Consider the following 27,833-nt stretch of genomic DNA (forward strand, 5'->3'; position numbering starts at 1 on the left):
TGCCTCAGTGCACCCAAATCCCTATGAACTGGGTGCAGGACCAGAAGAGAGACAAGAATGTACTGAAAATGGACAGACCATATGACTATGAAAAGGCCAGGTGCCCCCCCCCCCCCCACCACCACCACCAAGAAAATGGATCTCAGGGCTGGAGAGATGGCTCAGTGGTTAAGAGCACCAACTGCTCTTCCAGAGGTCCAGAGGTCCTAAGTTCAATTCCCAGCAATCACATGGTGGCTCACAACCACTTGTAATGAGATCTGGTGCCCTCTTCTGGCCTGCAGGGACACATGCAGGCAGAATACTGTATACATAATAAATAAATAAATCTTGAAAGGAAAGAAGGGAGGGAGGGAGAGAGAGAGAGAGAGAGAGAGAGAGAGAGAGAGAGAGAGAAAATGGATCTCACTGTTTAGAAGGGAAGACCCCACCTGAGCACCGTCTGGTTCCAGAGCCTGAGTGAGCATCAGGCCAGCCCCACGTTCAGGTCCCCTGTGGTTTATTTTGATCCACCTTCAATGGCCCACTAGAATCCCCACACCCACAGTAGTAAAGCTGAGCTGTTCCTTACAAGAATAGAATCGTTTTAATCTGTAACTATGAAATGTCTAGATTAGTAGCAACTCTGGATGCCCCCAGGGATTAGGCAGAATCTGTGCCCCACCCCCAAAGACCACAGAGGCTCCCCTTCAGTTCACAGAGGTGGTTGGCAGGATGTTGGCTTTGCGCTCAGCTTCGATGCAGTATTTCTCAGGAAGGCCAGTTGCTCTGCCGGGAGAAACGCGGGGCATACGTAAGTAGGGTCCTTACCAAAGGCGTGACAGGAGAAAGCATGCCTTGGGGCCTCCACAACCTGGGGCCCTGTACCCCAACCTATTCCTACCATCTACCCCCCAAGCATATGCCAGTCAAGGTCCTGACACCCAGCCAAGGAGCTACCAACTGAGCCAACAAGACCCAGTTCCAGAACCTTCTGCTGGAGACCCTTCAGAGGGGCAAGCGTCCTGCGGGAAGCCCTCCAGCTAAACACCCCCTGCCACGGGTCCTCCTTCCCCTGTCGCGGCTTTTCAAGCCCGCTGCGCCACCTCTTTGGGGGAAGAGGAGAAGAGCGGAGAAAGACAGGAACCTGGCGCACCTCAGCTCTTCCAGCTTTTGTTTCTTGATGTCCTCGATGCGTTCACGGCGCTTCTGGGCTTCCTCCTTGAGGCGCCGGCCCTCTTCGAAGGTGGAGAGCCGGTTCTGCACCTGCTTCTGCTGGTTCTCACGCACCTGCCGCCGGAGCTCATTGGCGTGCTGGAGGCAATCGGCGGCCTTTTTCTCCTGCTCCAGCCTCTCCTTCTCGATCTGCTCTCTCTGAGCCCTGGGGAAGGGACGGAAGCTCTTGGGTGACCCTTCAGTGGTCCACAGCCATCCAATCGCCATGCCTCGGAGACCACACTGAAAGTACCTCCTGTGTGCTTTCCTCTCGCCTGCCAGAACCAGGTCCCTTGTCATAGATCATAGTGCGGAAATTATTAATTTCTAAAAAAAATTTTTTTCATTTTATTTTAAGTCTATGGGTGTTTGGTGGGCATGTATGTTTGGGCACCACATCTATGCCTGATGCCCTCAGAGACCAAAGGAGGACATTGGATCCCCTGGGACTGGAGTTACAGATGATTATGAGCTGCCATGTGGGTGGTGGGAATTGATCCTGGATCCTCTGGAAGAGCAGCCAGAGCTCTCTGATCTGCTGAGACATCTCTTTGGCCCTTAGTATTTTTAAACACGAATCCCTACCATGTATGTATACTCTGTAAACCCCATAGCTAAGTCCCACAACCAGGGTTTCACCCAATGAGAGTTCTCCCTACTCTTCCTGCTAATAATGCAACTAACTCCTCTCTGGCCTGATCTAAATGATCTTCCTTCCTTTCCTCTCTGATGATAATGACATCAACAAAACCAAGCAAGAGTAAGGAGACAGCATCGGTATGTTAGCTCTACTTCAGTTGCTGGAAGAAGGCAAGAACTCAGTTAGGCATCTCTCTGTCCCCTTACTGACCAATGTCTTCACATTCCTTCTCTGGATGTCTTCCACAAGAACACTTTGTAGACCCTAACTAATATCAGGGAGGACATCTCTAATGGCATCCGGAGAAGCTCAAATGAAATATATTTACACCTCGAAGAAATTCGGTCAGAGGCCATCTAACCTAGTATCAGATTTCTTCTCAATACAATCAACCCCGAACTGAAGAACTATCTTAGGCAGGATTTCTCACCTGCTTTTCTCCCACAGGCTCCCTTATACCAAAACAAAGATTCCCCTCCCACCGCCAAAGGCCACTATCCCTTAATCATCTCCTCGTTGTCTGACAAAATACATCCCACGTGGGGAACCCTCTCACATCCTAACAGCTCCTCCAGCCATGCAGATGTCTCCCCCAAATCCCATACCTCTATCCTCTATAGAGTCTTTCCCAGTGCACAGGAAGGGAACTGCTGGTCTCCACACCTCTCTGTAACTAGACACCAAATGCCCCACCACCCACAGGGATCTAGGGCGGGAGTGTACTCTCCCTGCTTATCATCACTGCCCTGTATGTAGATTAGTTTCCTAGTGTTTCACGATCATCTAAGTGAAGAAGTAAGTGTGGAAAAGGGAGAGCTGGATGTATCACTAGAGAGCTGCTAGGATGGTGGGCAGTTGAAAATCCAAATGAGGAAGGATTCAGTTAACCTTTATTGTCAATGCCACCAGACCATAGACTCACCTAAAAGAAACACCACCTAGACATGTCTGTGAGGGGGTTCCCAGACAGATTTAACTGAGGAGGCAGAGAGATGCGCCCTGAATTTGGGCAGCACCATCTGTGGACTGGGGTCGTGGACTAAAAAATTTTAGTGGAGAAAGGAAGCAGAGCACCAGCATTCTTGTCTGTCTGTAACCTGCCTTGTTTGTTTTGTTTTGAGTTCTGAGACAGGGTTTCTCTGTGTAGCCCTGGCTGTCCTGGAATTCACTCTAGACCTAGAAGTCACAGAGATCCGCCTGCCTCTGCCTCCCAAGTGCTGGGATTAAAGGCTCTCACCACCACACCTGGCTTTCTGTCTGCTTCTTGACTGTGGACACTATGCAACCAGCCAGTCACCTTGCTGCCATGATGGATTGTCTCCCCTCAAACCGTGAGCCAAAACAAGCCCTTCCTCAAATCGCTTTCACTGGATAATTTGTCACGGCACTAAGAAAAGTAGCTAATACTCTGGCCATAGCACAGGGTGAAGGCAGGAGCTGTGCATACAGACTGGACGTCAGAATCACCTAAAAGCTACTTGCCCCAGGGCGTTTAAGCCACAGCCTGTTGGGGTGCAAACCTGAATGGCCATATTTTTTTTGAAATGTCCTGACTTAGCTCTCTCTGCTCAGTCAACAGCCTAAAAGTTCAAGACCTTCTACCCAGAAGCAGGAAGTCCATATGCAGGCTGTACTGGAGGTCACGCTTTTGAAGTAAGAAAATATGAATTGCTGGCTGTGGCAGAGACACTCTGGGAGTGAAGACATCGGTCAGTGGAGGTCACATGGTCTGGAGACACTAGGTCTAGGTGCTAAGCTAGGGCAGCAGGTGAAGTTAGACTTCTCCAAAGGGTCGGACAAGTGTTAATAGCTGGCTAGTGTACATGCTTCAGGCAAACAGAGCAAAGCGGAGTGAAGTGGGTCAGCAGCAAATGTAGGACTTGGAATTCATCCCATTAATATTTATTAGTGCCTGCCAAAGGCTCACAGCTGTCCAAGGGCATGGGGCAGGGAGGAGGGGGAGACATCTGGAAGGCAATCTGGAGCCCAGGGGCAGGCTCTGTGGGGGATTTAGGAGGCCATCTTCATTACCAGGTGTTCAGTGACCACAGCACAACCCAAGGGCAGGAAAAGCAGAAGAGCCAAAAGGCGTTACAGCCAGTGGGAACAAGCAGGGGCAAGATTCTATGCAAGTTTGGGAATCTGGTTCTGGCCAGAGAGAGGTTCCACAGCTCTGCTCTGCCTCCACTAGGGGTGCAGGAAGCCTGGCCTGGCTTGCTCCTGACTGAGACAGTTCCAAGAGGAAGGAAGGACCCAGAGCCCAGACATCAAGATGAGGGAATGCTGATTAACCTTGCTTCATTTGAGCATAACTTCTATAATTTCACATTGTCTGAATGCGAATTGTATTTGGTTTGTTTCCTTACTAATTTTTTTTTAAATCCTTATTTTACAGAGGTTGAAACAAAGCAAAAAGGGACTTGTTTCCAGTCAGATTGGGTCTGGCAGTTTGGCAGATCTGACTGGGAGAAAACAGAACAAGAAGGAAGCCCACAGTTCTGAGGGACGGTCAGAAGGGTGAGCAACATAAGTCCTGGGCTTTTGTGTACATGCAAGAATCATCATTGAGCCCAAACAACAAAAAGGAAATCTAAGAGCCGCCAAGCAGCTGGGAGATGACTGTAGACAAGGTCCATCCAGCTAGGACTCTCTGAAAACCTTCCTAGGTAGCAGGCAAGAACAGTGTTCATTCACAACGAGCTTGATGATACCCAGAGTCTGGAACACATGTTGCTTAACAGCTATGAGTCTAGAGTCAGTGGCAAGACACCCTCAGAGTCCTGCTTCAGTGACACAACCTTTGGCGTCTAGAGACCCTCTGTCTCCCCCGGGGTTTCTCCTACTTCAGTTTCCCTAGGTTGCAGAGGGATGTGGGGTCTAGGTGGAGGCAGACCAGACCAGATGTATACCTTTATTTACATCATTACTGATTTAGGATAAATTAGCCCTTAGTTCCTTAAACACTTCCAGATGCTATTTTCCCATTCTCTAATCATAAAATTTCTGGCTCGAATGGTTTTGAAATATTTCAACCATCCATCTAGTCAGAGTGATTGCAGCAACATGATCAAGACGGATGTCCGCGTGCCGGTTTACATGGCAGGAAGCCTCCTCTCCATCCAACACACACAACCCCCTGAGCACACTGTTCTCCTTCCACAACTTTATCCACACAGGGAAAGGAAGCCGAGGTTCTCCGGCCCCTCCTACCGAAGGATCCTCTCGAACTCATCTCGGTCCCGCTGCACCTGAACCGCCAGCGTGTGTTCCTTGAAAGCCACCTGATCCAACCGGCTTTTGCGTAGTTTTTCCTCTGTCTCCATCTTCTTCTGTGCGTTTTCCTTTTCCTTGCGGCGCCATTCTCGATCCGCGACCTCCTGGTTGCGCTTGGCCCGCAAAGCATCCTGAGAAAGCAGGCCGTGGGGTGTGGGGGGGGGGGGAGGTGGGGGCAACGACCAGGGTACAAACAAAGGAGGTAGAGCCACCGGCTTACAGACTTCAGTCTGCTTCGAGAAGCACCATGGATTTCTCTGGCAGCCAGGTATTGCCAAAAGAAGAAATGGAATCCTGGCATAGATCTTTGGGGCCAGAATATTTCCTGAGGGGGTCACCTCTTGTTCTCTCTCTCTCTCTCTCTCTCTCTCTCTCTCTCTCTCTCTCTCTCTCTCCTTTACTTTTTCCCTGTTCCTTAAGCACCTCCAGGCACTCCTAGAATTGCTTCTAATTTTAAAAAACTGCTAATGATAGAGATGCCGAATTTTTCTCTGGTGACATGTTTCATTAGTCAGTTAAGGCTGAAAATTCTTCTCTGTGTAGCAGTCAAAAACTTTCTCCAGAACCTAAGTGCATATTTCTGCTCTCCTGCTGCCACTGCGGACAATGGGAACGGGTCCACCCTTCCTTCAGAGTGCATCCCATCATTAAATGACATTTGTCTGTGGTTAGATTTGGAGGCCACTTTACCGGCTGTCAAGGCATGGCCACTGGAGTGGGTGGGACAAAGGGAAGGGAAGAGGAAGAGGAAGTGGATACCTGCTCTGCTCGGTAATCCTGGGCCTTCTCCTGCATGGCCCTCAGGCGGGCAATCTCCTTCTCTTTCTCCCTCCGGATTCTTTCCTGCTCAGCCTCAAACTCTGCCTCTCGAGCCTGCCAGGAAAAAAAAAAAAAAAGGCCTCATGACAATCCAAAGGGCTGCAGCTTTGCACAGAGAAACAGTCTCCACAGCGAACATCACTTCCAGCATCTCCCGGACCACTTCCTCATTCCATCTAAGATGGGGGGGGGGGGGTTAGCAACACACAAACGTGAGGACAACCAGCATTTGTAGAAGGCATCTTTCTCAGGCGTTATCTTAGAGAGCCCAGGCAGCATCTTAAGAGACAAATACTGGGGGTGCCGAAACTGATTGGAAGGCAGGGATCCTGAGCTGAGCTTTGGACCCCTTCCATCACACTGCAGATAATTTCGAGTTGCAAGACCACCGGAGCCAAGTAACCACTGTGGTTCCCTGCCTGTCTTTAAGACGCAGCAGGTGGAGGTTGTCTCATTAGGTCCCCCCCCAGGCAAACCGCCAACCAAGCTTTGGGCAATCCCACAGTGCTTAGCAGTTCACCTCAAGAATGAACCAACAAAATGTGTTCCTTTTACCACTTCCGTTAAAGAACAGGAGTGCATGTCCCCAGAGCTTCTCCACCGCTGCTTCTAGAGCAGTCACATGACCACAAGCACCTGCTGGGTGACACTCAGTGGTCCTGCCATAAGCATTGTCCCTTATCCCTCATTTTTCTACCTGCCCTGACTGCCTGGAAGCCCAGGGAGTGGCCTGCTTGGGAGTCATGCTCCCCAGGGTCAAGCTGATTCCTCTGCCTCATCCTTGCCCTGGATGGCAGGAGGAGAAAATTCTAGAAGCTTCCACAACCCCTCTCTGCCTTTTGTCCTGAAGGAGCAGTGCCCAGAGGACTGGTCACACTTTCTGAAAACACATCATAGAGAAATCAGATGTGTCTACTGTTGTTACAGAACTCCAAATTTGCAGAAGAGACTGGATGTTCTTATTTTTACATAAATCCACATTCACTCTAAACTGAAGGGTTGTTTGTTTGTTTTTTGTTCTCCACTCCCCACATACCCCAATCATTCCATCGTTCAATTTTTGTCCCAGAATGAATCCACACACTGGAGAGCTCTATCGACCCATAGCTGTCTACAGATATTGCTTCCTGGGAGACGACTGTTTTTAGTACCCAATACCAGATGTTCTATATAAGAGTTTAAAGGAATGCATGGAGAAGCTGCTCTTGGTTCCTAGGGAATTCAAACCTTGAGGAATTCACAGAAACTTTACTTTTAACAATCGTTTTAGTTTTCTTTTACTGCATGTGACCCTGATCCCAACTTTTAAATGAAAGTACTAATGAAAAAATAATGGCACCCTTTGGGAGGGGGGTTGGTCTCTGAAGCTATACACTGTTGTTAAACAAGTTATCTGACCATGAAGAGAAAAGGAAGCCAGGCCTGTGTATTTTAGAATGAAGACATGGCTGTCTTCTGCTAGAGCGCCACGATTGGCTCAGGTCTGTTAAGGACATGTCACTACTGGACACAGCTCCCAGCATCAGATGCCAAGTGCCTACCATCTTCTTCTTGGTGAATTCCATCACCATCTGGTCTGCCAGTTTCTCCTGTGCCATCCGCTCGGCTTTCTGTCTCTGGTTTTCTTCGTTGATACGTATAATTTCAGCTTGCATCTTCAGCTTCTCCTGATGCCTTCGTTCCAGATCCTGCCAGCAAACAGAAGAGAGCCTCAGAGTAGAAGGAGCAGGACGAAAAGCCGCTGGCGTGCTGGTATGCAGAGACATCGAGGCAGGAGGCAGTCCCGGCACCGTCACCAGCCCGGATTAAAGCCGTCTTTCAAGGGCCATCAATCAGCAACTTTGCTATCAAATAGCCTCTTTGTAGTCTTCATCCAACTCAACTTGGAGACAGCCCCCTGACTGACAGACACTGTTATCTCTCTAGGCTCTCTGGAAACAGAGGCTCTTAAAATTCTCTCCCTCTTACCATGCTAAAGTCTACCCCTGCGGCCTCAGGAGCTACCACCCTCCAGCTTTCAATGTCTTTCTCCTATAGAAACTCAAATTTGAGATTTCATTCAGCAGTGATGATTTAAAAAAAAATAAATAAATAAACGTTCAAATTAAGTAATTTCCACTCACTCGGCATTTAGCAGAGGCTGTTTCCCAAGTCCTGAAAGGCAGGGCTTGCACAGATGAAAATCTGAGGTCCAGAGTTTAATTGGCTTCCCCAAGGCCACACAGCTGGTAAACCTCTCTACCTCAATTAACATGTCTGCCTGCTCTAGAAATCTTACTGGATTGTTTCAGCTTTCAGTTGTCTCCCTGAGTTGTCTACACTTGAGGTTGGTGCCACACCTTTGGGAAATGATCAATCACACCTTCCTTTCATTCTGTCCCTGATAGAGACAGGCACCTTGTGACATTCCCCTCCCTCCCACAACAACACATAGCCCAGTGTGAGGAAGACAGCAAATACCCAATAAACTATAGCTAAACAAAAACCAAAGCAAGTAGTATGTGATGGGGGGTGGGGTGGGGAGGTGTGTTTAGACACAGAGACATAGAAAAGAGAGTGCCAATTGGAATATCAAGATCTTTTATAAAGAGAAAGCATACATTTTTCCCCCACCCCAAGCCTCCAAACTCAGGTACTTTTAAGCCAGGTACATTTTTTTTGTAAAGACAGGGTCCCACTTCCATAACCCTAGCTGGCCTAGAACTCCCATAGAGGAGGCTGGCCTCGAACTTACAGAGATCACCTGCCTTTGCCTCAGGAGTGCTCATATTAAAGGCATGGGCCACCACACCTGGCCTGTTCTTGAGTCACGTGCAGGACTCTGGAATCTTGCACAGCTGGCTGGCCGCCCATCGCTTCCCAGGGATGCCAGTCTCTGTTTCAGCCCTCTTCCCACCCACTCACTCAGCTTCCCGAGCTGCTTCCGGCTCCCTCCGTTTCTTCAAAAGCTGCACCTCCCCGAAGCACAGCAGCTTCTCTGCAGCCCAGCTTCAGCCTTGCTGCCCTCAGCCTCCACTAGGGCTGCTCTCTGCCAAGTTAGCTGCTACCCAGTTTAGGGTTTCCCGACTCCAGGAAGTCTCCTGGCCTGGTCCCCACAGCAGCACTGTGGGTTGCAGGCTTCCCTCACTCTCTCCTGACTCTCATACACCACGTCTTTCCTCACACCACTCTTCCCTTCTACCCCTCCAGCTCTCTCTCTCTCACACACACCCCGTTCTCCATATCTTCCTTTCCAAATTCTCACCAGTTTCAGGACTATCGTTGGTAGCCCGGGCATTATTCACACTGACCCTCATAGCTGAAGGAGCTGTCACTACTGATCTAGGACAATTATATAATCGTGTATTTATTTGCTCTGTTGCCTGTGTATTCACTCTTTGCTTTGTGGTTTCTGCTGGCTCATTTGACTTCCAAGGAACCAAAGGGACTTCCCCTGTTTCCTGTCATCAAAGCCCTTCAAAGCAACCCAGAAAAACTCCCGTGATTCTTCTCCATCTTGCTAACACGATGGGAAGAGCTGTCCTGCTCCCCAAGGTGCTGACAAGCAGCTCTATGGCCTGTGAGGTGCAGGGTTCTACCCTAAACTTGCCTAACAATGCTTCCTGGAGACTTGGGAGTGTCTTGTGGAAGGACATTCAAAGGACAGTGACACATCAGTGTGATGATGTTGACTCACTGACTGCTGGGACTTCCCAGCGAGCCCACCAATTCCCAACTCTCCACGATTTGGCTGAATTGTCTAGTGTTTGTTTCCCACCTCATTCCCTGCATATTTTCCCCAGATGTCTCTTAGCTTTCCCACACTTCTCCCCCGAGCCAGGATCCTAGCTGGGTGTGTCCATCTTCTTGGTCTCCTTTGCAAGCAGTTCACAAGGCTACCAGTCCCCTCTTTTCCCCCCAGAGATCTGCAACCTACTCTTCACACTAGTCCTTATACTGTAGGTGCTCTGAGAACCTGCTGATGGGACCCTTAATGGTCCCCGGTCACTCACCAGCACCCAGTGTAGCAGTTGATAATGCTCAGTCATCCATACACATGGGGCATGGGGCGGGGGCACAAAAATAAAAAACCATGTGTTGCTGGGCGGTGGTGATGCACGCCTTTAATCCCAGCACTTGGGAGGCAGAGCCAGGTGGATCTCTGTGAGTTCAAGGCCAGCCTAGTCTACAGAGCAAGATCCAAGAAAGACGCAAAGCTACACAGAGAAACCCTGTCTCAAAAAAACAAACAAACAAACAAACAAACAAAAAAAAAAAAAAAAAAAAAACGTTTTTCAAGATTTAAATAGAACCATGAAAAAAAGAATCAGGTACAGGAATGCTGTTGGATAAGAGGAATAATTTCTGGTGTTCTATAGCACAGCGGGATAATTACAGTCAACAATAATCAATTGTACATTTGAAAATACTAGTAGAAAAGATTCTGAGTGTTCCTGATACAAAGAAATGTCGACTATCTGAGGTGGTGGATAGTCACATCACCCTGATCTGACCATCACACATCCTACATATAGAACTGTCACACTGTAGACCACAAACATGCACAATTATTAGGTGTTAGTTAAAAATAAAAATATACAAGCCAGGAGATGGTGGTGCACGCCTTTAAACCCAGCACTCAGGAGGCAGAGGCAGGCAGATCTCTGAGTTCGAGGCCAGCCTGGCCTACAGAGTGAGATCCAGGACAGGCTCCAAAACTACACAGAGAAACCCTGTCTCGAAAAAAACCAAATATACTAAAGAAACAAACGAGTCAACAAATGAGGGAATGCTTCTGGATCAAAACAGACTAGAAAGGCTTAACCAAACACAGCGTGTGAGCCTTATTTAGAAACTGGTTTGGAAAAAGAAATATAACTGAGAATACATTTCTGTACCAATTAAAGAAAACTGAATATAGGTTAACACTGGGTGATATTATGGGATCTTTGGAAGACTTTTTGATGGTGGCTATGAAAGAGGGCCCTTGTTCTTCAGAGACGCAGGGTGAAGTACATAGTAGAAAATTGTCAAGATGTCTAGAGCCAAATGTAGTTTCCCCAACTATTAAGGTAAATGGTTAATCCTTAAACCAAAGTGAAGTGCTGATGGATATGGATACAATTCTTTCAATTTTTGTGTGAAGTTTTCGAAATTTAAAAAAAAAAAATGGGCAAAGGGGTGAATATGATCCAAACACATTGTACAAAATTGTCAAAGAATGTGTGTGTTCTCAAATGCCTGCTACAGGGCTGGAGAGATGGCTCTGTGGATAAAGTGTTTGCCACACAAGTGTGAGGACCGTGAGGCTTGGAGTTTAGGTCCCCGGAAATCTTGTAAATGCTGAGTGGGTGTGGTGGTCCACTTGTTATTATAGCCTGAGAAGACAGAGAAAGATCCCCAGAGCAAACTGGCCAGCAAGACTAGGCTTGACTGAGAGCTGCCTCACTGAATGAGGCAGAAAAGCAATGGAGGATGATTCCTTACATCAACCTGGGGCTTCCCACGTGCATGTGTGCACACACGTGTGTGTCTGTCACGTGCAAAAGCATGCATACCTACAGACATGGGTACATATATTTCTTTGCTACATGCTTCATATATTGCAACAGACCATCTAAGGCAAATAAAAGACCATCTTAAGCTTTACAAAGTTCGCACAGGTGTGTCATCCGGTGTTTTGTTTTATTTTGTTTTTGTTGTGTTTTCTCGTTAAATGTCCCTACTAATTTTATCTAAGCTAACAGGGATAAAAGGTTTGGCTTCACAACACAATTAATGACAATGGGATATTGTGTACTCTGAATGAGACAACAGCAGGGGTGGGAAACCAGAGCATTACTGTTCATCTGTGGAGTGTATAATTTCCCTCAGCAACGGAGGAAAAGACTGTAAAACATCCCTATGTTTACTGGTGCAAAGCATGCAACCATATATTTCCTTTATGTGTCTGTTCACATTGATGTGCCAGTCTCAGACCCCAAGTCCCTGGGAGGCATAGACAATATTTATCCAAATCACAGCTCATCCCCAGCATGATGCCATGGCCAAACAAATGTTTCAGACAGCAATTAAGAAGTTGATGGTGACAGTGTTGTGAAATGAATGTGTGCCTTGTCAGAGGGAAGAAAAAAATGTCACTCCATACCCTAGGCCCGGGTATGGAGCTTGGAGGGCTTTGCTGCTGCGGGAACTCAGCATGGCCCGGTAGCCTGTTACCTGCAAATCCTCCTCCTGGAGCCGCTCCAGATAGGCCAGCATCTGCTCCTTCTCCTGTTCACGGTGCTCTGCAAGCAGCGAGCGCTCCTCCTCATTCTTCTTGATCTGGTCCACAATCTGCCACTTTCCCCTGGGAGAAAACAGGACCAGAGTGGCTCTGACATCAAGAGTTCATCAAGTTTCCACCCCCACTTCTACCCAAGTCGTCGGGAGGTTTTGAGGGCATCATTTGACGAGTGTCCCTTTGGCACGCTTATGCTTCCTGCACCCAGACTAAAGTCCTTCCCTCGAGTGTCCTGGGCCATAAACCCTCAGTTTGCTGGGTCCTATCTCCAGGGTACCCCTGCCTGAGATTCCTCTTTTTTTTTTTTATTTTTAAATCTGTCCGCCCAGGAGTTACCCTACATCTTAACCCACCTTCTCCTTTCTGGTGTTTAACAAGCTTCTGGAATCCAGCTTTTTCCCCAGCTCTTCTAATGATGTGGGAAGACAGCTTCCTCCTCGCCCAGCTTCACAGAGCTTTGTAGATTTTCAAAGTCCAGGATCTCTAATTCCTTCAGCGCCTCTCCTCTATTATCTCCCAACCTGACACTCATGCCTACTCTGCCCACTGTCTTTTTGTGTACATAACTTATGCTGAAGACTCTCAGCGGCTGAAAGACAGGGCTGAACCCTGAGTTCCACTCAGCAAAGCCCTCTTTTCCACCGTAAATACAGGGCTACTGGCTCTACAATCAGTGCTCCCTGCCAAGAGACCCCAGGGTGCTGCTGTAGGCATGTCGGTAAAGTTGGAGGCATCTAGAGCCTATGGCATGAGTAAAGGCGGCAGGAAGGAGAGAAGACAAGGCAAAGATGTGAGTCAAGAAGAAATGTTCAACTCATATTCAGATGCTGATTGCTTCTTACGACAGATGAGGTAAGGAGGGCCAGAAAGAGTTGCCTGGAAAGCGGGTTTGAGCTCAATCAATGTAAAGATCGGGTCAGGACACCAGAGCTGCCTAATGAGGCAGAGCTTTCTTTTGTAGATGTTAGGAGAGGAGGGGATGACAGGAAGCACCGAGAACAGACACTGAACTGGAGTCTACAGAGAAGCAGCGGTTACCAGCTTGCAAATAAGCTTCACAGGTTGTATGGTTCCCCACGTCATTCTGTAAGGGATGAGAGACAATGGAGCCTCACCGCCATGTGGTCTTCCCTCTTTGCTAGGCTACCTGGACATGAAGATACGTGGGAAGGACTCAGGGAGGGGAAACGCCAAGCCCACATCTCTACCTACCTTAGTCTTTCCTCCTTCCTCTTCTTTTCCCGATCCTTCTGCCTTTGAAGGGACTTCTGCCGATCTTCTTCCATCATCTGATCCAACCGCTTCTCCTCTGCTTCCAGTTCCTTTTGTATCTGTTGCTTCTCCAGGATCTGGGCATCCCGGATGGCGTGGCACTTGGCATTCAGAATAATCTAGGGAATGGAGAAAAAGTTTGTGGCAATAGGCTTTGGGGGGAATAAGGTTAAGGAAGGAGGTGTTATGAGTGTATGGAAATTTAAGAGGGAAGAAATGGGAGCAGAATACAAGGTGCTGGAGACGTGCAGGGTCCGTCATGAGTTCAAAGAAAAAGAGCATTTTTTTTCCTACTCACTCTTTAACACAGCATAGCTCAAATATTTACTGGGTTCTTATGAGGCACTAAGGTTTATTCAAGGAGAGACAGCCTCACTCAGTATTGTAGGGTTTGAGCGGTAATGGATCAGCCTTCCGAAATAGGATGGAAAACCACGATATCGTATTCACCTGCATAAACACACACAAAATCTCCGTAAGTTTTTAGAGTTGCTCAGTTCCTTCACAGGGATCCAGGAACACCATGTTATGCTTAAAGGAGCCAAGATGTTCGAGCAGAAATCAAACCACTAGATTTTTTTAATCCAGAGGAACCCAACATAAAAGAAATGAAAAACCATGGTGCCACCTTCATTAAGAACCAGAAAATAAGAGCTTTGGGAAAATAATAAAAGCAGGTGGCTGGGCGGTGGTGTCGCACACCTTTAATCCCAGCACTTGGGAGGCAGAACCAGGCGGATCTCTGTGAGTTCGAGGCCAGCCTGGTCTCCAAAGCGAGTTCCAGGAAAGGCGCAAAGCTACACAGGGAAACCCTGTCTCGAAAAAACCAAAAAAAAAAAAAAAAAAAAGCAGGTACAAGTGAAGAAGATTTACCTAAGAGATGGAAATCAGAGATGAAGCGCTTGGGGAGTCTGCATTTTTCATTTGGTCAATACGGGAGCCACACACAAATGAATTACAGAAAAGAATTGCAAATGAGTCCCTGCTCTTAATGCTCCCTGCTAAAAGAAAGAAGTACTCTGGGCACTATTGTCTCCGCCACCATCCAGGGCCAGACTTGAACTAACAGGATTAAAAACAAAAGCGAGATCCTTATCAATCGCACTTCACAAAGGCTGTCTTATATCTTCTTGGCTTCTTTAATACTGTCAATAATTCTGCTAAATAGTGTTGCCACCGCTATGTAGTGCCTGGACTCTGTTAGGCTCGGGGAGGGCAAGGGACTTGCTCTAGTCATCCAGCAAGCGGGTCAGTCCTCCTCCTCCTCCTCTTCCTCCTCCTCCTCCTCCTCCTCCTCCTCCTCCTCCTCCTCGTGCCGGCCCCGCCCACAGCAGTCCCTCACCTCCTCCAGGGCGTGAATGAGAGACAAGAGGGAGTGGCAGGGAGCCCTCAGATAAAAGGAAGAGACTCACCTGGCTCATTTCCTTGAGCTCCTCCTCCTGCTCCATGCGAAGCTTGCTGGCCCTCTGCAGAAGGTTCTGGGCCCGCTCCCTGGCCACCTCCTCCAGGTCACTTAGTTTCTTATTGTTGTTCCAGGCCATTTCCTTCTGCTTCATGATCTTCTTGCGGATCGTCACTGCTTCCTAAGGGACACCAGTCTGGATTGGTGTGGGGGGGGGGGGGGGGGTCGTTCCCTGTGCACTTGTCTGCCACAGGTAACCTGGGAAGATTTCTCCTCAGTCCATCGCTATATCAGAGCAGAGAGGTTTCACAGACCGGCTTTCTCCCAGTGGCCCGCATACCCCTCCCGTGTCTCAGTGACGACCTTCCAGTTTTCACTTTCCAACATTTTTCTATTAAACATACACACACACACATGCCTTGTTTTAGCATGCCTTAACTAAGTTTACCCCCTCTGGTATGAGGGCTTCCCCACTACACTTTTCTGTCCTGCCACCCAGCCACCAAGGACAAGGCTGTGAAGGTGAGTTACCAAGATGGCTTCCTTCTCCTTCTTGAAGGCCTGCTCTCTGGCCTCCAACTCTTCTTTGGTCAGGACTTGGGATGCCCATTTGATCCGCTCAAACTCCTCGGGGCTGATGATTAGGGATTCCCCAGAGGGGTCCTCTGTGGGAACACTGACACAGAAATGACCAGCGTGAGAGAGGAGAGCAGGCTCCAAGCTCCCACGCTCTCTTCTCCTCCCCACGCTATGCTGAGGCGGAAGAGTCTGCAACTTCATGGACCACTGGAGTGAAGGGTTTCAGGTGAGAAGCAAGTGATGCTGCAGATTAGGGGGGAAAAAAAGACATTTTACATCTTTCTCTCCATGACCTATCTCAATGCTACAGTCTCTGTATAACTGTCCATGACTCTACCTTGTGTTTATGTCTGTCCACCCTGCCCCTAAGCATTTTCTTCTGAGCCCCACCACATTCTGACTCCATTTTACCGCCCACATCAAGACCAATGGTGCAAGGCCTGTTTCAAGCTTCTTCAAGATGAGGCACTGTCTTAACTACATCAGTGACCTTAATCTCCGACCCAGTACTTGGTACTTAGCACTCAAAATAAAGCTGTTGAATTGAACTTTAAAAACAGATTATTCCTGATGCATAAAAAGTAGAAGGGAATGCAAGACAAAGTTGCAATGGATGCTGGTGGGAAATCTAAATATCCCTGTCCATCCAACCTAGATAGAAGCTTTGAACCCTAAATATTAATTAAAAACTCTGATCGACAGCTGCTGGAGACATGTCTCTTGTGCTCTCCTTGTAGCTACCCAAAGCATTCAACAAACCTATAGCTAATTATAATGATTAGAAACAAATAACATACATTAAGGCTGGGGGAGGGAGTAGATGAGAGGTAGGAATGAAGCTGCTTCTGGGCGAGGCAATTTAACAGGTGCATGGCAATAAGACGCAGATGATCTGAGACAGGAAGTGAAATCTCATCTAATAAAACTCGTGGGGGCTGTTCAAGAAGTGGATTTACTTATTAGTCAAGGTCTCATACTGCCCCAAGTGGTGGGGCCCCAAACAAACAAGGGAACAAAGTGACCAAGAGCAACCTGGATCCACGACAGTGGATCTGAAGTACTACCAATGTGTCTGCAGAGAGACCATTCCAAGAAGTGGCACCCCTCAGGCTACTACTGCCCATGTCGGGCTGTCAGATGCCTGCTGAAAAGAAAAGAGAAAAGAAAAGAAAAGAGAAGAGAAGAGAAGAGAAGAGAAGAAAAGAAAAGAAAAGAAAAGAAAAGAAAAGAAAAGAAAAGAAAAGAAAAAAAAGGCTGTACTCAAGTCCAGCTCCTGCACTGGAATCCAGCTGTGTCTCTTTAGCTTAAGCCATGAGTCAAGGGCTTCAGATTCTGGGAACTTACGTCATTCATCATTCAGCAGTGGAGCCAGAGTGGTAGGAATGTGTAGAGAACGTGAAGAGCTGAACATGAGTGCTAAGCCACCAAACACAGCTCCTGACGCTTGGCTGACTGAGCTCCGCGTGCACCCTTAGGAGGAGCCCAGCGGCACTGCTCCAGTCGGGAAGTAAAACTGAGCTAACCCCCCCCCTGAGGACCCCGGAGAGCCCCTGTGAATTTCCTCTGATAGCCATGGAGTCCGGGAAGGAGCCAGAGCATTAATTAGGCATCTGGTCAGTTTCCCTTTGCTTTGGATTCTTGATATAGCCAAAAGGAAATGACTCATCTGGTTCACTTCCCTTCACCGAGTGCACTACTGAGGGCTTAGAAGCATTGACCCTCTACCAGTTACTTTTTAGAGCCCAAAGCTCATCCTAGGAATGATGGGAGGAAGAGAAAGGGAGGAGAGAAAAACTCTGGAGTGAAGGGCTGTGTACTGGTAAACTACAAAAGGGAGAAGAGAAAGGAGAAGAATAACTCCGAAACAAAACAGGGACATATTGGTTCTTTTCAAGCGTAGAATTTAGGTGTGCGTGCGTGCGTGCGTGCGTGTGTGTCGGGGGGACTGTAAGAGGGAGGAAGAGATTTAAGTAGGAGAAGGGAACTAGAGAGGACACTGGGGTATATGTGTCATGATGGCAGAAAGGGACCATTTGGAGGAGGAAGGCGATCATGAAGAAGGGAAGAGGGGAGGACAAGGAAGGAACTGGGGAAAGAACACTAGGAACAAAGTATACAGATATAAGAAATGTCACGCCGGGCCGCTGTAATCCCAGCACTCGGGAGTCGGGAGGCAGAGCCAGGCGGATCTCTGTGAGTTCGAGGCCAGCCGGGTCTCCAAAGCGAGTTCCAGGACAGCTCCCAAAGCTACAGAGAAACCCTGTCTTGAAAAACCAAAAAAAAAAAAAAAAAAAAAAGAAAAGAAAGAAAGAAAGAAAAGAAAAGAAAATGTCCCAATGAAACCCATTTCTGTGAACATTAACCAAAAAAGATTTTTTGGAAAAAAAAAAATCTATACAGGCAAACAAAACCAAACCAAAGGTGAGAGAAGAGAGGAGAGAAGAGACTAGGAAAACAGTTGAGTCGGGCGGCCTGGATGGCCTCAGCCTGGTCTCATCACCCTGTACGGAGGCAGGAACCCAGAACTGTGCCCCGGGGACTCACATGAGTTCTCGGACCATGTCTCGGGTGATGAGCTGGATGGTCTCTGGCTTGTGGTCCAAGCCCAGAGCAGTGAGAGTTTTCCGGACGGCGTGTTTATCTCGGAGCACCACGAGAGGGCTGCCACTCTTGTCCTGGGGTGGAGGCTACGAGATGGGAAAGGAAGACTTAGAAGCTGATCGCTCCACTTCCCACTGATCCATCCTAACCTCGGGCAGGGGTAGCTTCCCTGGGGCTTCCACCCCATCCAGCCATGGGGAGACAGAGGGGTGTGGGGGAAGGGGGCTGGCTCTGGAATAGACTGCTGAACACCAAGAGTGGCTAGGGCATTGTAGAGCCTTTTAGTCTCAGGCGAGCATGCCTCCTCAGGATGCCAGAGACTGTGCCAAGAGGTGGGGAGGAGAGAGGGTGACGGAGTAGATCCATCCCTACGTTAAAACCATTGGGAATGAAAATAAAAAATTTGGGGTATACAGGCCGAGCTCCAGGAGTCCAGTCAGAGAGAGGGATTCTGTGAGCAAGGAGCATCAAGATCATGATGGGGAAACCTACTGAGACAACCAAACCAAGCTAGTGGGAACTCATGAACTTTAGACCAACTGCTGTGGAGCCTGCATGGAACTGGACTAGGCCCTCTACATATGCAAGACAGTTGTGTAGCTTGATCTGTTTAAGGGGGCCCCCTGGCAGTAGGGTCAGAATCCATCCTTGGTACATGAGCTGGCTTTTTGGAGCCCACTACCTATGGTGGGACACCTTCCACAGCCTTGGTGTAGAGAGAGGGGCTTGGACCTGCCTCTACTGAATGTACCAGGCTCTGCTGACTCCCCACGGGAGGCCTTGCCTTTTTGTAGGCAGGAATGGGGGGGGGGTGGCTGGAGGGACGGGAGGAGGGAAGAGGGGGGGTCTGTTATTGGTATGTAAAATGAATGAAAATGTTCCTTAATAAAAAAAAGTTGGTATGTAGGTTATCTCTTCTTGAACATTTCTGGTCTTATGAAATTCTTCTAACACACTGTGAGTTTGAAGTGACACATGTTACAGATTAATTTACCCTTTAGTGTTAGTAATTTTTAATCCTTTCTAATGATTAATGGTCAAAAAAAAAAAAGCCACATTGAGGCTTTTACAATTTAAAAGTGGTTGGGCCAAGCCTGGTGGCACACACCTTTAATCCCAGCAATTGGGAAGCAGAGGCAAGAAGACAGTTTGAAGCCAGCCTAGGCTACACAGGAAGACTTAGCAAAAAAGACAAAAAAAAAAAAAAAAAAAAAATGTGGTTAAGGAGGTCAATGAGGATTCAGCAAAATGAACACAGATTAGGTGTGTGATATTTTTTAGATTGTTCCAACTGTGAAAAAGTTATCAAGAAAACACAATCACCCATTTCAGGGAATTTCTAATCACAGGAAAATGTTGGTGCCATAAATGTAGTAACCGACACCTGCCTGGTGAAGGGGGGGGGGGGGGTGGCTTTGACGGGTTCACTCTGCACTGTCCCCTGAACACTGCTGCCACCTGCCGTTCATCTCTGCTTCCGGAGGGCATGACTGAGTCAGGCCACAGGCCACTTCTGCCCCCTACCGCCAACTTCCTGGACTCCCATCTACCTTTAAGGCCAAAGACCTTGGGCCAGGACAGGACTCATCCAGGAGCACTTGGCTGTTTCCTACCCTCCTCTTCGACTAGAAAATTCCGTAAGGACCTTTCTCCTCAGAAAGAGTCTCTCGGTGCAATTATAAAATCGCATCCTTTTGATTCCTGACTTTACCGGTGGGGAAAACAGGCAGAGTGGGGGAATCTTCCAAGGGGCCCTCTAGAAAGCCCTCTTCCAGTGAGACCAGTGAAGAGCGGCAACAGACACCAGCTCTCTCCTCCCAGCCCACCTACGCTTCCAAAAGTGTCGCCTCGTTCTCCTCTCTGCTCTTTCTCTCTCTCCCTCCCTCCCTGCCTGACTCTCCAAGTCTCCCTCTTTCCCCACCCCACCACGGCCCCTTCTCATCTACCATCACGGGCACCAAAATTGTTCCAAACAGCTCTCTGCCTCTCCTTTTCTGCACTGCAGGGACTGTCATTGTCCTGGTGTGGGTCAGTCTTGCCGGCCTCCCCAAGCTAAGTGAGTGTGTTAGTCCAGCACCCGGAAGTTGAAAGGGGGAGGCTGTTTGTGCTGTTTTGTGCTCTGATGCTGTGAGGAACTGGGAATTTTCGGGGGGGAGAACCAGGCACCCCTGTTTTAGAACACACTGGGTGTTGGAGCTGTACAGCTATACAGCTAGGGACTAGGAACTTCCCTTTTTTCTTTGGTATGAAGTCTCAGTGATGTGGCAAGTACAAGCTTCATCCTAAGTAACACTGGTCTAGGCCCCTGCTGTTCAGGAGTGGCTGCCCACCGGGGGTGGGAGGTGAGGTCTGCTGACGATCAGTTACCTTGACACCTCCAAAAAGGCTCTCATCTACCTCAGAGTTCATGGCTTTGGTCCGATAGCGTGTCCTGTTCCGTGACCTGTTGGAAGCAGTGGAGGCGGAGCCTGAGGCTGTACTTAGTGGCTGCAGGCAGAGACAGAAGGGATCGGACATCAGGACCCTGTGACATCTAGACCACAGGCAGCAAACATTTCTCTAGCTTATGTTGAGAGCTAGAGGGTGGTCCTGTGGGAAAACCTCTTGTACAAAGTGTCTGTGTAGGGCCTGAAGTGCAGGGCCACAGCATCCCCATTGGGGAAGGATCTCTTGACAAGACATAGTAGCTCTACAAAAGACTGTTTCTGTACTCTCGGGAGCTGATAAAGTCAGTCATAAGGTACCGATGCGAGGATGGAGGACAGGATGGCTAGAAGAACGGAGTAGCACCGCACCCCATCACCTGCCCCGCTGTGGTTTCCCACAAGAATGGCCTTGAGAGGCCTCTGTGCCTGAGAATACTGTGTCCTCTTCACCACCCATCTCAGCCCCGCTCTAGGGCCCTCTTCACTGAGGACACACCGCAAAAGGAAATAAAGATTGTAGAAACTCATCTGGGCCACAGCTCAGCATGTGACAGATGACAAACTTTAGGTAGTGTATGAACAATGATAACCAGCTCCAATCAGACAAAATTAACCCAAGTGTAATACACACAATACTATTTGCTGTGCTAATAGCTTCGGATGCCTTCCTATGTTTGGCAAATCCCCCCTCTAATGACTGTGAGAGACAGGCTCCTTCCCAACAACAAAAGCTGAAAACATCATGTATTTGCCTTCCCAGTCAAGCAGGGGATCTAAGCTGGGCCAATAAGATGCCCCCGACCTGACAGCAACAGGGGAACCAGTGATGTAAGACACAGAACAAGGAAAGCCTTTCTGACATGGATGGCAAGAGCAGCCACACTTGGCATCTGGGGTAACACTGATAAGGGTACCACCAGCATGCAAAGCCAGCAGCACCGGGGAGCATGTGCCAGATCAGTCTCGGTTTGGAGTTTGGCCTTGGTTACAGCTAAAGAGGCACCCTCTGTTCCTATTTTCCAAACCTAGCTTCCCTGCTGGTGCAAAATCAGTGGACTTTCCTAAATCCTCTCAAGGTGTTCCACCCTAGATAAATAAGAGTTCTGGTTCTGCTGCTTACAACCAAGAACCTGGCTAATCACAACCTCCTGTCCCAGCGGTCAGTTCAGCTGCAGCTTGGCCCAGAGAGTAGATATCTACGTCCAGGAAGCTATTTCCGCAAGGGCTTTTGGATAACGGTAGCCTTAATCTAAAGCTGATTCATACATTGCTTTGGAGGAGCCCACACCCGTCTCGACAGAGCTCTGCAAGCTGAGATATCTCGGGGAAATGGTCTAGACACACTGGGTCCCTCCAAGTCTGGATATCAGCAGCCACCAGGGGGATGGAGTAAAGAGAGACGTGGACCTCGCAATCCAAGCCACTAAACACTGGCCAGTGTTTTACAAGCTCTCAGTGATCTGCCATGACCAACAAGACTTCCTTCCAGCCCCTGTAATGCCTATGTCAGGTTTTTACACTAAACTGGGCAAAGATTCTTCAGCTGGCTCTTTACCAAACAATGAGAACTGCTGGGTGTGTCTTCCCCTCGCTGCCTGCCTGGCACAGCCAGTCTAGGCTTACAGACGGAGCCTCCTTTACATCTTCAGCCAGCCCCAAGACAGCAGAGCAGACAAGTCTGGATTTATTAGAAGGTAAATATGGCAGCCCCAATGATGTCTAAAAACAGCCTCTGATGGGTTGTTATATGGCAGCGATGAGCAAACGCTCCCCTTTTCCGTTGGAAATAGAATAAGAGGAAATGAACAGAAATTTCAGTAGATAGGGTTGAGGCTAAGCATGGCAGGGGGTGGGAGGGATGAGGTGGGAGGAAAACACAGGGCAGAGTTTGAGTTCTCCACATGATTAAGGAGGAAGTGCAGGGCCTGGCACACAGGAGAAACCCAACTTACGTGTGATACAAAACAAGGAATGAAATTAAACAAAGTGGCCTTGCAAGGTGTCTAGACCAGTCTGAGATGAGTGTCTCTGAGAAATGAATGTCTGACTCCAAGTCACTCCACCGTTCCATGTTTTCCAGATCACGTATGCGGTCTGCACTGAGGATAATAATGTATATGAAAGGGCTTCGGAGTACAGATGGAAAGCATTATTATTGTTTTCGCATCTGTTTTCCTGTTTCTTTTCAAGGGCTCCTGTGTGTGGCATTGTGCAGCAGACTATAGGTCCCTCAAGGCGGAGACTGTCTTCTCTTTCCTGTGTCCTTGGTAGCCAGGTTGGAGGAAGTCACCACAGGAAACAATCCACTGCCTGAACCGAGAAGTCAGAACAGAGGGAGGAAAGCAAATGACCACAGAAAAATAGCCACTGAGCAGACCAGGGGGAAGCGATGAGCACTAGTGTTGGGTATCTAAGAAAACCTCACTGGAGAATTGCTGACTGTGGAGCCACAAACCCTACCCCAGGGCCAGAATAACCAATTTTGCCAAGAGTAACAAGAAGAACTAGGGAGGTCACTGTGTAAACACACTAGAAAGAAAAAAAAAATGAAGAACCAAGCAGAAATGGAAAGTCGGATCCCTCTGGATAAGAGGCAGTAGCCAAGTGGTCCTCTTAGGAAGTAAAGGGCTGGATTTATTTCTTGCATGACCAAATAAATATCCCCAGGATGCTGAGCAGTGGCTAGCCAGAAGCTGCCTGCCCCTGCTTGGAAGGAGACTGCCTTGGAAGGAAAAGCAGCTTTCTCCAGTTTACCAGCAGCTGAGGAGGCAGGGACAATAAGGAAGGCGAAGATTGATCAAGGACAAATAAACATGCAAGCCCCGTATTAATATGCTTATCTTGGTGACCCAGCTGCCCCCTTCTCTTTATGTGCCATCTCATCCCAGGAGCATGAGAGTCTGTCCCAAACAAGGTTGCTCTAACAGAGATGCTAAGGCAGAAAGATGAAGTCCAATGGGTAGAGACGAAATAGGGAAATCTCCCTAACATACAAAGTTTTTAAGAAAACATATCATTTTCAGTAGAAGAAGGAGGAAGTGTGAAGGGAATAGGGTGTGTGTGTGTGTGTGTGAAATGACTAAAATTCATTACATAACTGTATAAAACTGTCAAAAGTTTTATTGGAGAAAAATATATTCTAACAAATATATCAATGCTCCTGTAGAAATAGTGATAGAGAGGGCTGCCTTAATTGCAAAATGCTATTTGCACAAAAGTGTGAGGACCTGAGTTTGGATCTCTGGCACTCACATAAAAGCTGAGCATAGCAGCACACATCCACTATTCTTACCCCCCCCAAACCCCCCCACCCCACTCCTCACTCCCCCCACCACCGCCACGGCCGCCCCACATTTCAGGTGAGTATTACCATCTGAAGCTGTTCCTTATATTAACTTTATGCAATGAATAGATAACAATGTTATGACCAAGAAGCAATAAAATAATAATAATAACAGTAAACTCTTTCTAGTTGAAAACAAAGTATAAGTACGGGGCTGGTACCCGACTCTGAAGGCAGGACAGTGCAGTCCCTAAAATCAAACTCAATTCTATTTATATAGATGGCAGGAGCTAGGGCATTTGGCTTAAATGCAACAAGACAATGCTAGCAGGGGCTAGAATAGGCCGGTGTGGAGTTTCCCTGACGTAAGTCCAACACCTGTCAATTGAACAAAGACAAAGGCATGTTCGTTCTTAGATGCCCTTCCTACTCTGAGATCTAGTTCCTCTTACATACGGAGTCAACACAGGCTGACAAAGTCAGACTTCAGATTTTTGGCCTGGTGTACTTCCTTTTCCATAGACTTGGCTGCTAAGAAAGGAGGGATTCCCACACACCAGGCCCCTTGCCTTCCACTCCAAGTGATCCAGCTGGTTGTCCTCTTTCTAAATGGACCAGATTGTCTGTCTGTGGCGGATCAATTAAACATCACAGCAGAGTTGGTACAGAGGCTCCTGCCACTCCCTCTAGAGGATGCTATTAATCATTTTCTTTTGAAGTGAGTAATAGCCTGTCTATGATCCTCCCCACCACCACCTCTTCTCATTCCTCCATGCTCTCAAAAAAGCTATGAGTAGCACTATAGACACACACACACACACACACACACACACACACACAGACATGCTCATCCAGCTTGCTGAGGATTACTTAAACCCACTATCTTTCCAACATGTCTACGTACCCATTCCTATCCAAAGGATTTTATAAGGGTCGGATGACTTAGCCAGACCCTTGTCCTGAGTGGTCTTTGGGTGGAAATGTAAGGGCTTGGGATCTATGCAACCCACAAATCTAAATAGTCCAGTTGCAACTTACTGATTCATGAGTGCTCGGGTAAAGGATGCTTTTGAAACAGGAGAGATGAGCTGACAGCTAGCACTTGTCCTTAGATACGAGGCATGGTGCCAGGTCACCACACACACACACACACACATACACACACACACACACACACACACACACACACACACACTGCTGTGTTGAGGGGAGACAATCAAAGTGTACAACCAGAAGGGATTCCCATTACTACACTTCAGAGGGTCACCGAAAGCTGGGAACTTGAAGACTTACTTCTTTCATAATTAACCAGCTTCTGAAATCCACTAAACTCCAAAAAAGCAAGGCAGCCTCTGAGCCTAAACCGTGTCCACAAATACAACCCAATTACCCCCTTTAGCCACCCAGCTCGCTCAGACATTCTAAGTAAATTCCAGTAACTGTATGCTCCAACACCTGTCTGGAGCCTCCCCTAACCCCTCAGAACCAACACACTCAAATCCAGACTTTCATGGCTCCTATCAAGTCTTGCTGATTTTCTCAGTCTATGACCATGGCAGTCCACCCCAGCTCAAGGAATCTCAGGACTGTCCGACCTACCCCCAATCATTCCCCAGGATTTTGTAAACCTGAGGTCCTCCTCAGTCATTCGTTCATTCATTCACTCATTCATCCATCCACCCATTCATTCACAAATGCTTATGGCGTGCCCATTGAATGATCCTAAGTCATCCCCACACAAGTGAGAACCGAGGTTCTTCTAGAACACTAGGTGCTTTTCCCATGATCACCCTGCTGGTTAACTGCATAGCGGGTCGTCGACTCCATCATCTGGCCTTCTAACCTGTGCTTTTCTCCACATCACATCCCACAACCCAAGAGGACCCCGCCCAATGGGATGGGAAAAGGTGCAGCACATCCCTCATTCTACCCTACTCGAGGTTGCCATCAATACTAAGTCTTTTGAATCCGCCTCTGGACTTCCTTTTACTGCGTTTCCACAGTGGTCCCGTCCTCACTCCCATAACTTCCTGTCCTCCCCAGCCTCTCAGAGAAAAGCCCAGTTTTCCCTCTCAGAGCCCCAATCCACTTCAGGACGCAGGAACTACAGCTACCCAGAGCCTCACCATCTCTGCCACCGCTTCAGCTGCAAGCGCCTCCACTGGCTCCGCGGGAGATGACGCGTTACCATAGCAACCAACAACCCGCAGTCAGCGTGTTAGCCCCGCCCCATACCCCGCCCCTCCCAGTTCCTGGGGCAGTCACAAGGTAGTTTAGAAGCAGGAACCCTTCCCTCAATCTTTTCCCACCCTACAGTGGAGCGGGAACAAGGCTCTTGAAGGTTGAGCCCCTTGGATATGCCCCTGACGTCCACTTTGGCTTTGACTCAATTTATGTCATGCTCAAACTTTAAAAGGCCTACTTTCCACGGGCCCAGGAGGGCTCCACTATCAAGGAGCCCAGGAGCCAGGCTCCGGTCGCGGTTTTCCCTCACAGACCCTTCCACCCACCCTAGGTTACCATGGTTACTGCTAAGGGTTTCCAGGAGGAGCCAAACCAAACCTGATGAGAGTTCAGGCTGCCGAGAAGTAGGCAGCATTAAACCAAACAAATTTCACAGTAGGGGGGAGTCTGACTAGCCGAGAGAACGAGCTAGCCCTGAAGACAGACGTGTATGTAGTCTCACAAGCTGTAGCTCTGAGATCTGGGGGAGTTTATTGAAAATACAGGGAATCTGAGACAAGAAGTTCAAAATCAGCCTGGGCAACATAGCAAGCTCCATCTCAATAAATAAATAAATAAACTAAAAATATAAGTCCTACCTAAATGACGTCAAAGATCCACGGCTCCAGCTTAGGGGAACCCGCCTTTCACCTACTGTAAATGTTTTCAGGAGCTTTGAGATGCACCCAGTTTGGCCTTGGTCCCCCATGCCTCCCCATCTGCAGGACAGAACTGAGCAGACTGGGATCCTGTATGCCCCACTCCTCACAAAATCTCCCACCAACCGGGTGAAGCTTTTTTGGATTTTTTTTTCTTTCTTTCTTTCTTTCTTTCTTTCTTTCTTTCTCAGAGGTGTATAGCTATTGCTGCTACTGCTGCTGCTTAATTCAGAAAGCTACAGAGTTCATTCCCCAGATTCCTCCACTCGTATCTCCTTTGGAATCCAATTCTTAACCACACCTCTTGGAGGTAAGTATTAGCCCCATAACCAAAGACGGAAAAGTAAGGCCAAGAGAGGCAACTGCAAAACAAGGCATGTGTGCTTTTCACAAATCAGCCTACCACGCTAAAGGAAAGGTGTAAAGGCAGGGAGGAATGGCTGACAGAGTGCACTGTAGGGAAATCACTCCCTTGTGTTCTGTCGGAATGTAGCTCACAGTTAACAGCTCCTTGCTCCAGGCCTGCTGCTTGCATGAGGCACTCTAAGGCTCATAGCAAAGCCCTGAGCAATATGTCTGCTTAGTCACGTATTTGTGCAATGTAAGTTGATTTAAAGAAACATTTATTCTGGGTTTAGTGACACATGTTGGTGTGGTTTCCATCACTTGCGTGTACAGTTAAGACTCTTCTAGAATAGGAAATCTTCCTGGAACACTCATCCCACCAGGCTACTAAGTCAACTCACTGGACATCCAGGCAGCAACTTACCAGCCATATTCTCCATATGGCTGTGCCGTGATGCCTGATGACTAAAAGATCCGAAAATGGAGGGAAAACAAGATTGGGAATGAACAAAGTCAGAAGTCAGTCTATGGGAAGAATATTCCTCTAACCATCAATGCTGTAAAGCTCTAAGTGGGCATGGGAAGCTGGATCATTGGATAAAATGTGTGCCACTCAAGCCTGAAGACCAGAGTTCAGATCTGGAAAACCCACATAGATGCCTGATGGGTATGGCAGGTATGACAGTCCCAAGTCCCAGGAGGCAGAGATGGGGTCCTAGAGCAATCTGGCTTCCTAGATTAACAGAATCAGCAAGCTCTGGGTATAAGTGAGAGATCTTGCCTCAATATATAAGGTGGAGAGCAACTGAGGAGGACACCCAACACCAATCTCCAGGCTCTGCAGGCATGCACACT

At 48.1% G+C, this 27,833-nt stretch overlaps 1 protein-coding gene across 2 annotated transcripts; it reads right to left on the reverse strand.

The window, feature by feature from the left end:
- Window positions 1–368: 368 nt before the first annotated feature.
- Cfap45 (cilia and flagella associated protein 45) lies at window positions 369–25,921 on the reverse strand. Of its 2 annotated transcripts, XM_036202387.1 has the most exons (12): window positions 25,878–25,921; window positions 20,410–20,529; window positions 17,986–18,128; window positions 15,394–15,538; window positions 14,873–15,043; window positions 13,401–13,579; window positions 12,125–12,254; window positions 7,468–7,614; window positions 5,867–5,980; window positions 5,045–5,238; window positions 1,136–1,360; window positions 369–768 (listed from the first exon to the last, which is right to left on the reverse strand). In XM_036202387.1, exons 1-12 carry the CDS (start codon window positions 25,878–25,880, stop codon window positions 690–692), a joined length of 1,650 nt encoding a protein of 549 aa, XP_036058280.1. In that variant the 5' UTR covers window positions 25,881–25,921; the 3' UTR covers window positions 369–689. The 2 variants fall into 2 exon arrangements, with proteins under 2 accessions (XP_036058280.1, XP_036058281.1); XM_036202388.1 differs by lacking the exons at window positions 17,986–18,128; window positions 20,410–20,529; window positions 25,878–25,921 and adding an exon at window positions 16,786–16,811.
- Window positions 25,922–27,833: the final 1,912 nt, after the last annotated feature.

The sequence above is a fragment of the Onychomys torridus genome, chromosome 11, assembly GCF_903995425.1.
Source record: "Onychomys torridus chromosome 11, mOncTor1.1, whole genome shotgun sequence".
Lineage (NCBI taxonomy): Eukaryota > Metazoa > Chordata > Mammalia > Rodentia > Cricetidae > Onychomys > Onychomys torridus.

Coding starts and splice junctions, on each gene's coding strand:
- Cfap45 (XM_036202387.1), bottom strand. Junction 15,539..17,985: donor GACATGGTCCGAGAACTCAT/GTGAGTCCCCGG, acceptor TTTCTGTGTCAG/TGTTCCCACAGAGGACCCCT. Junction 1,361..5,044: donor GAGTTCGAGAGGATCCTTCG/GTAGGAGGGGCC, acceptor TCCCTTCCCCAG/GGCTCAGAGAGAGCAGATCG.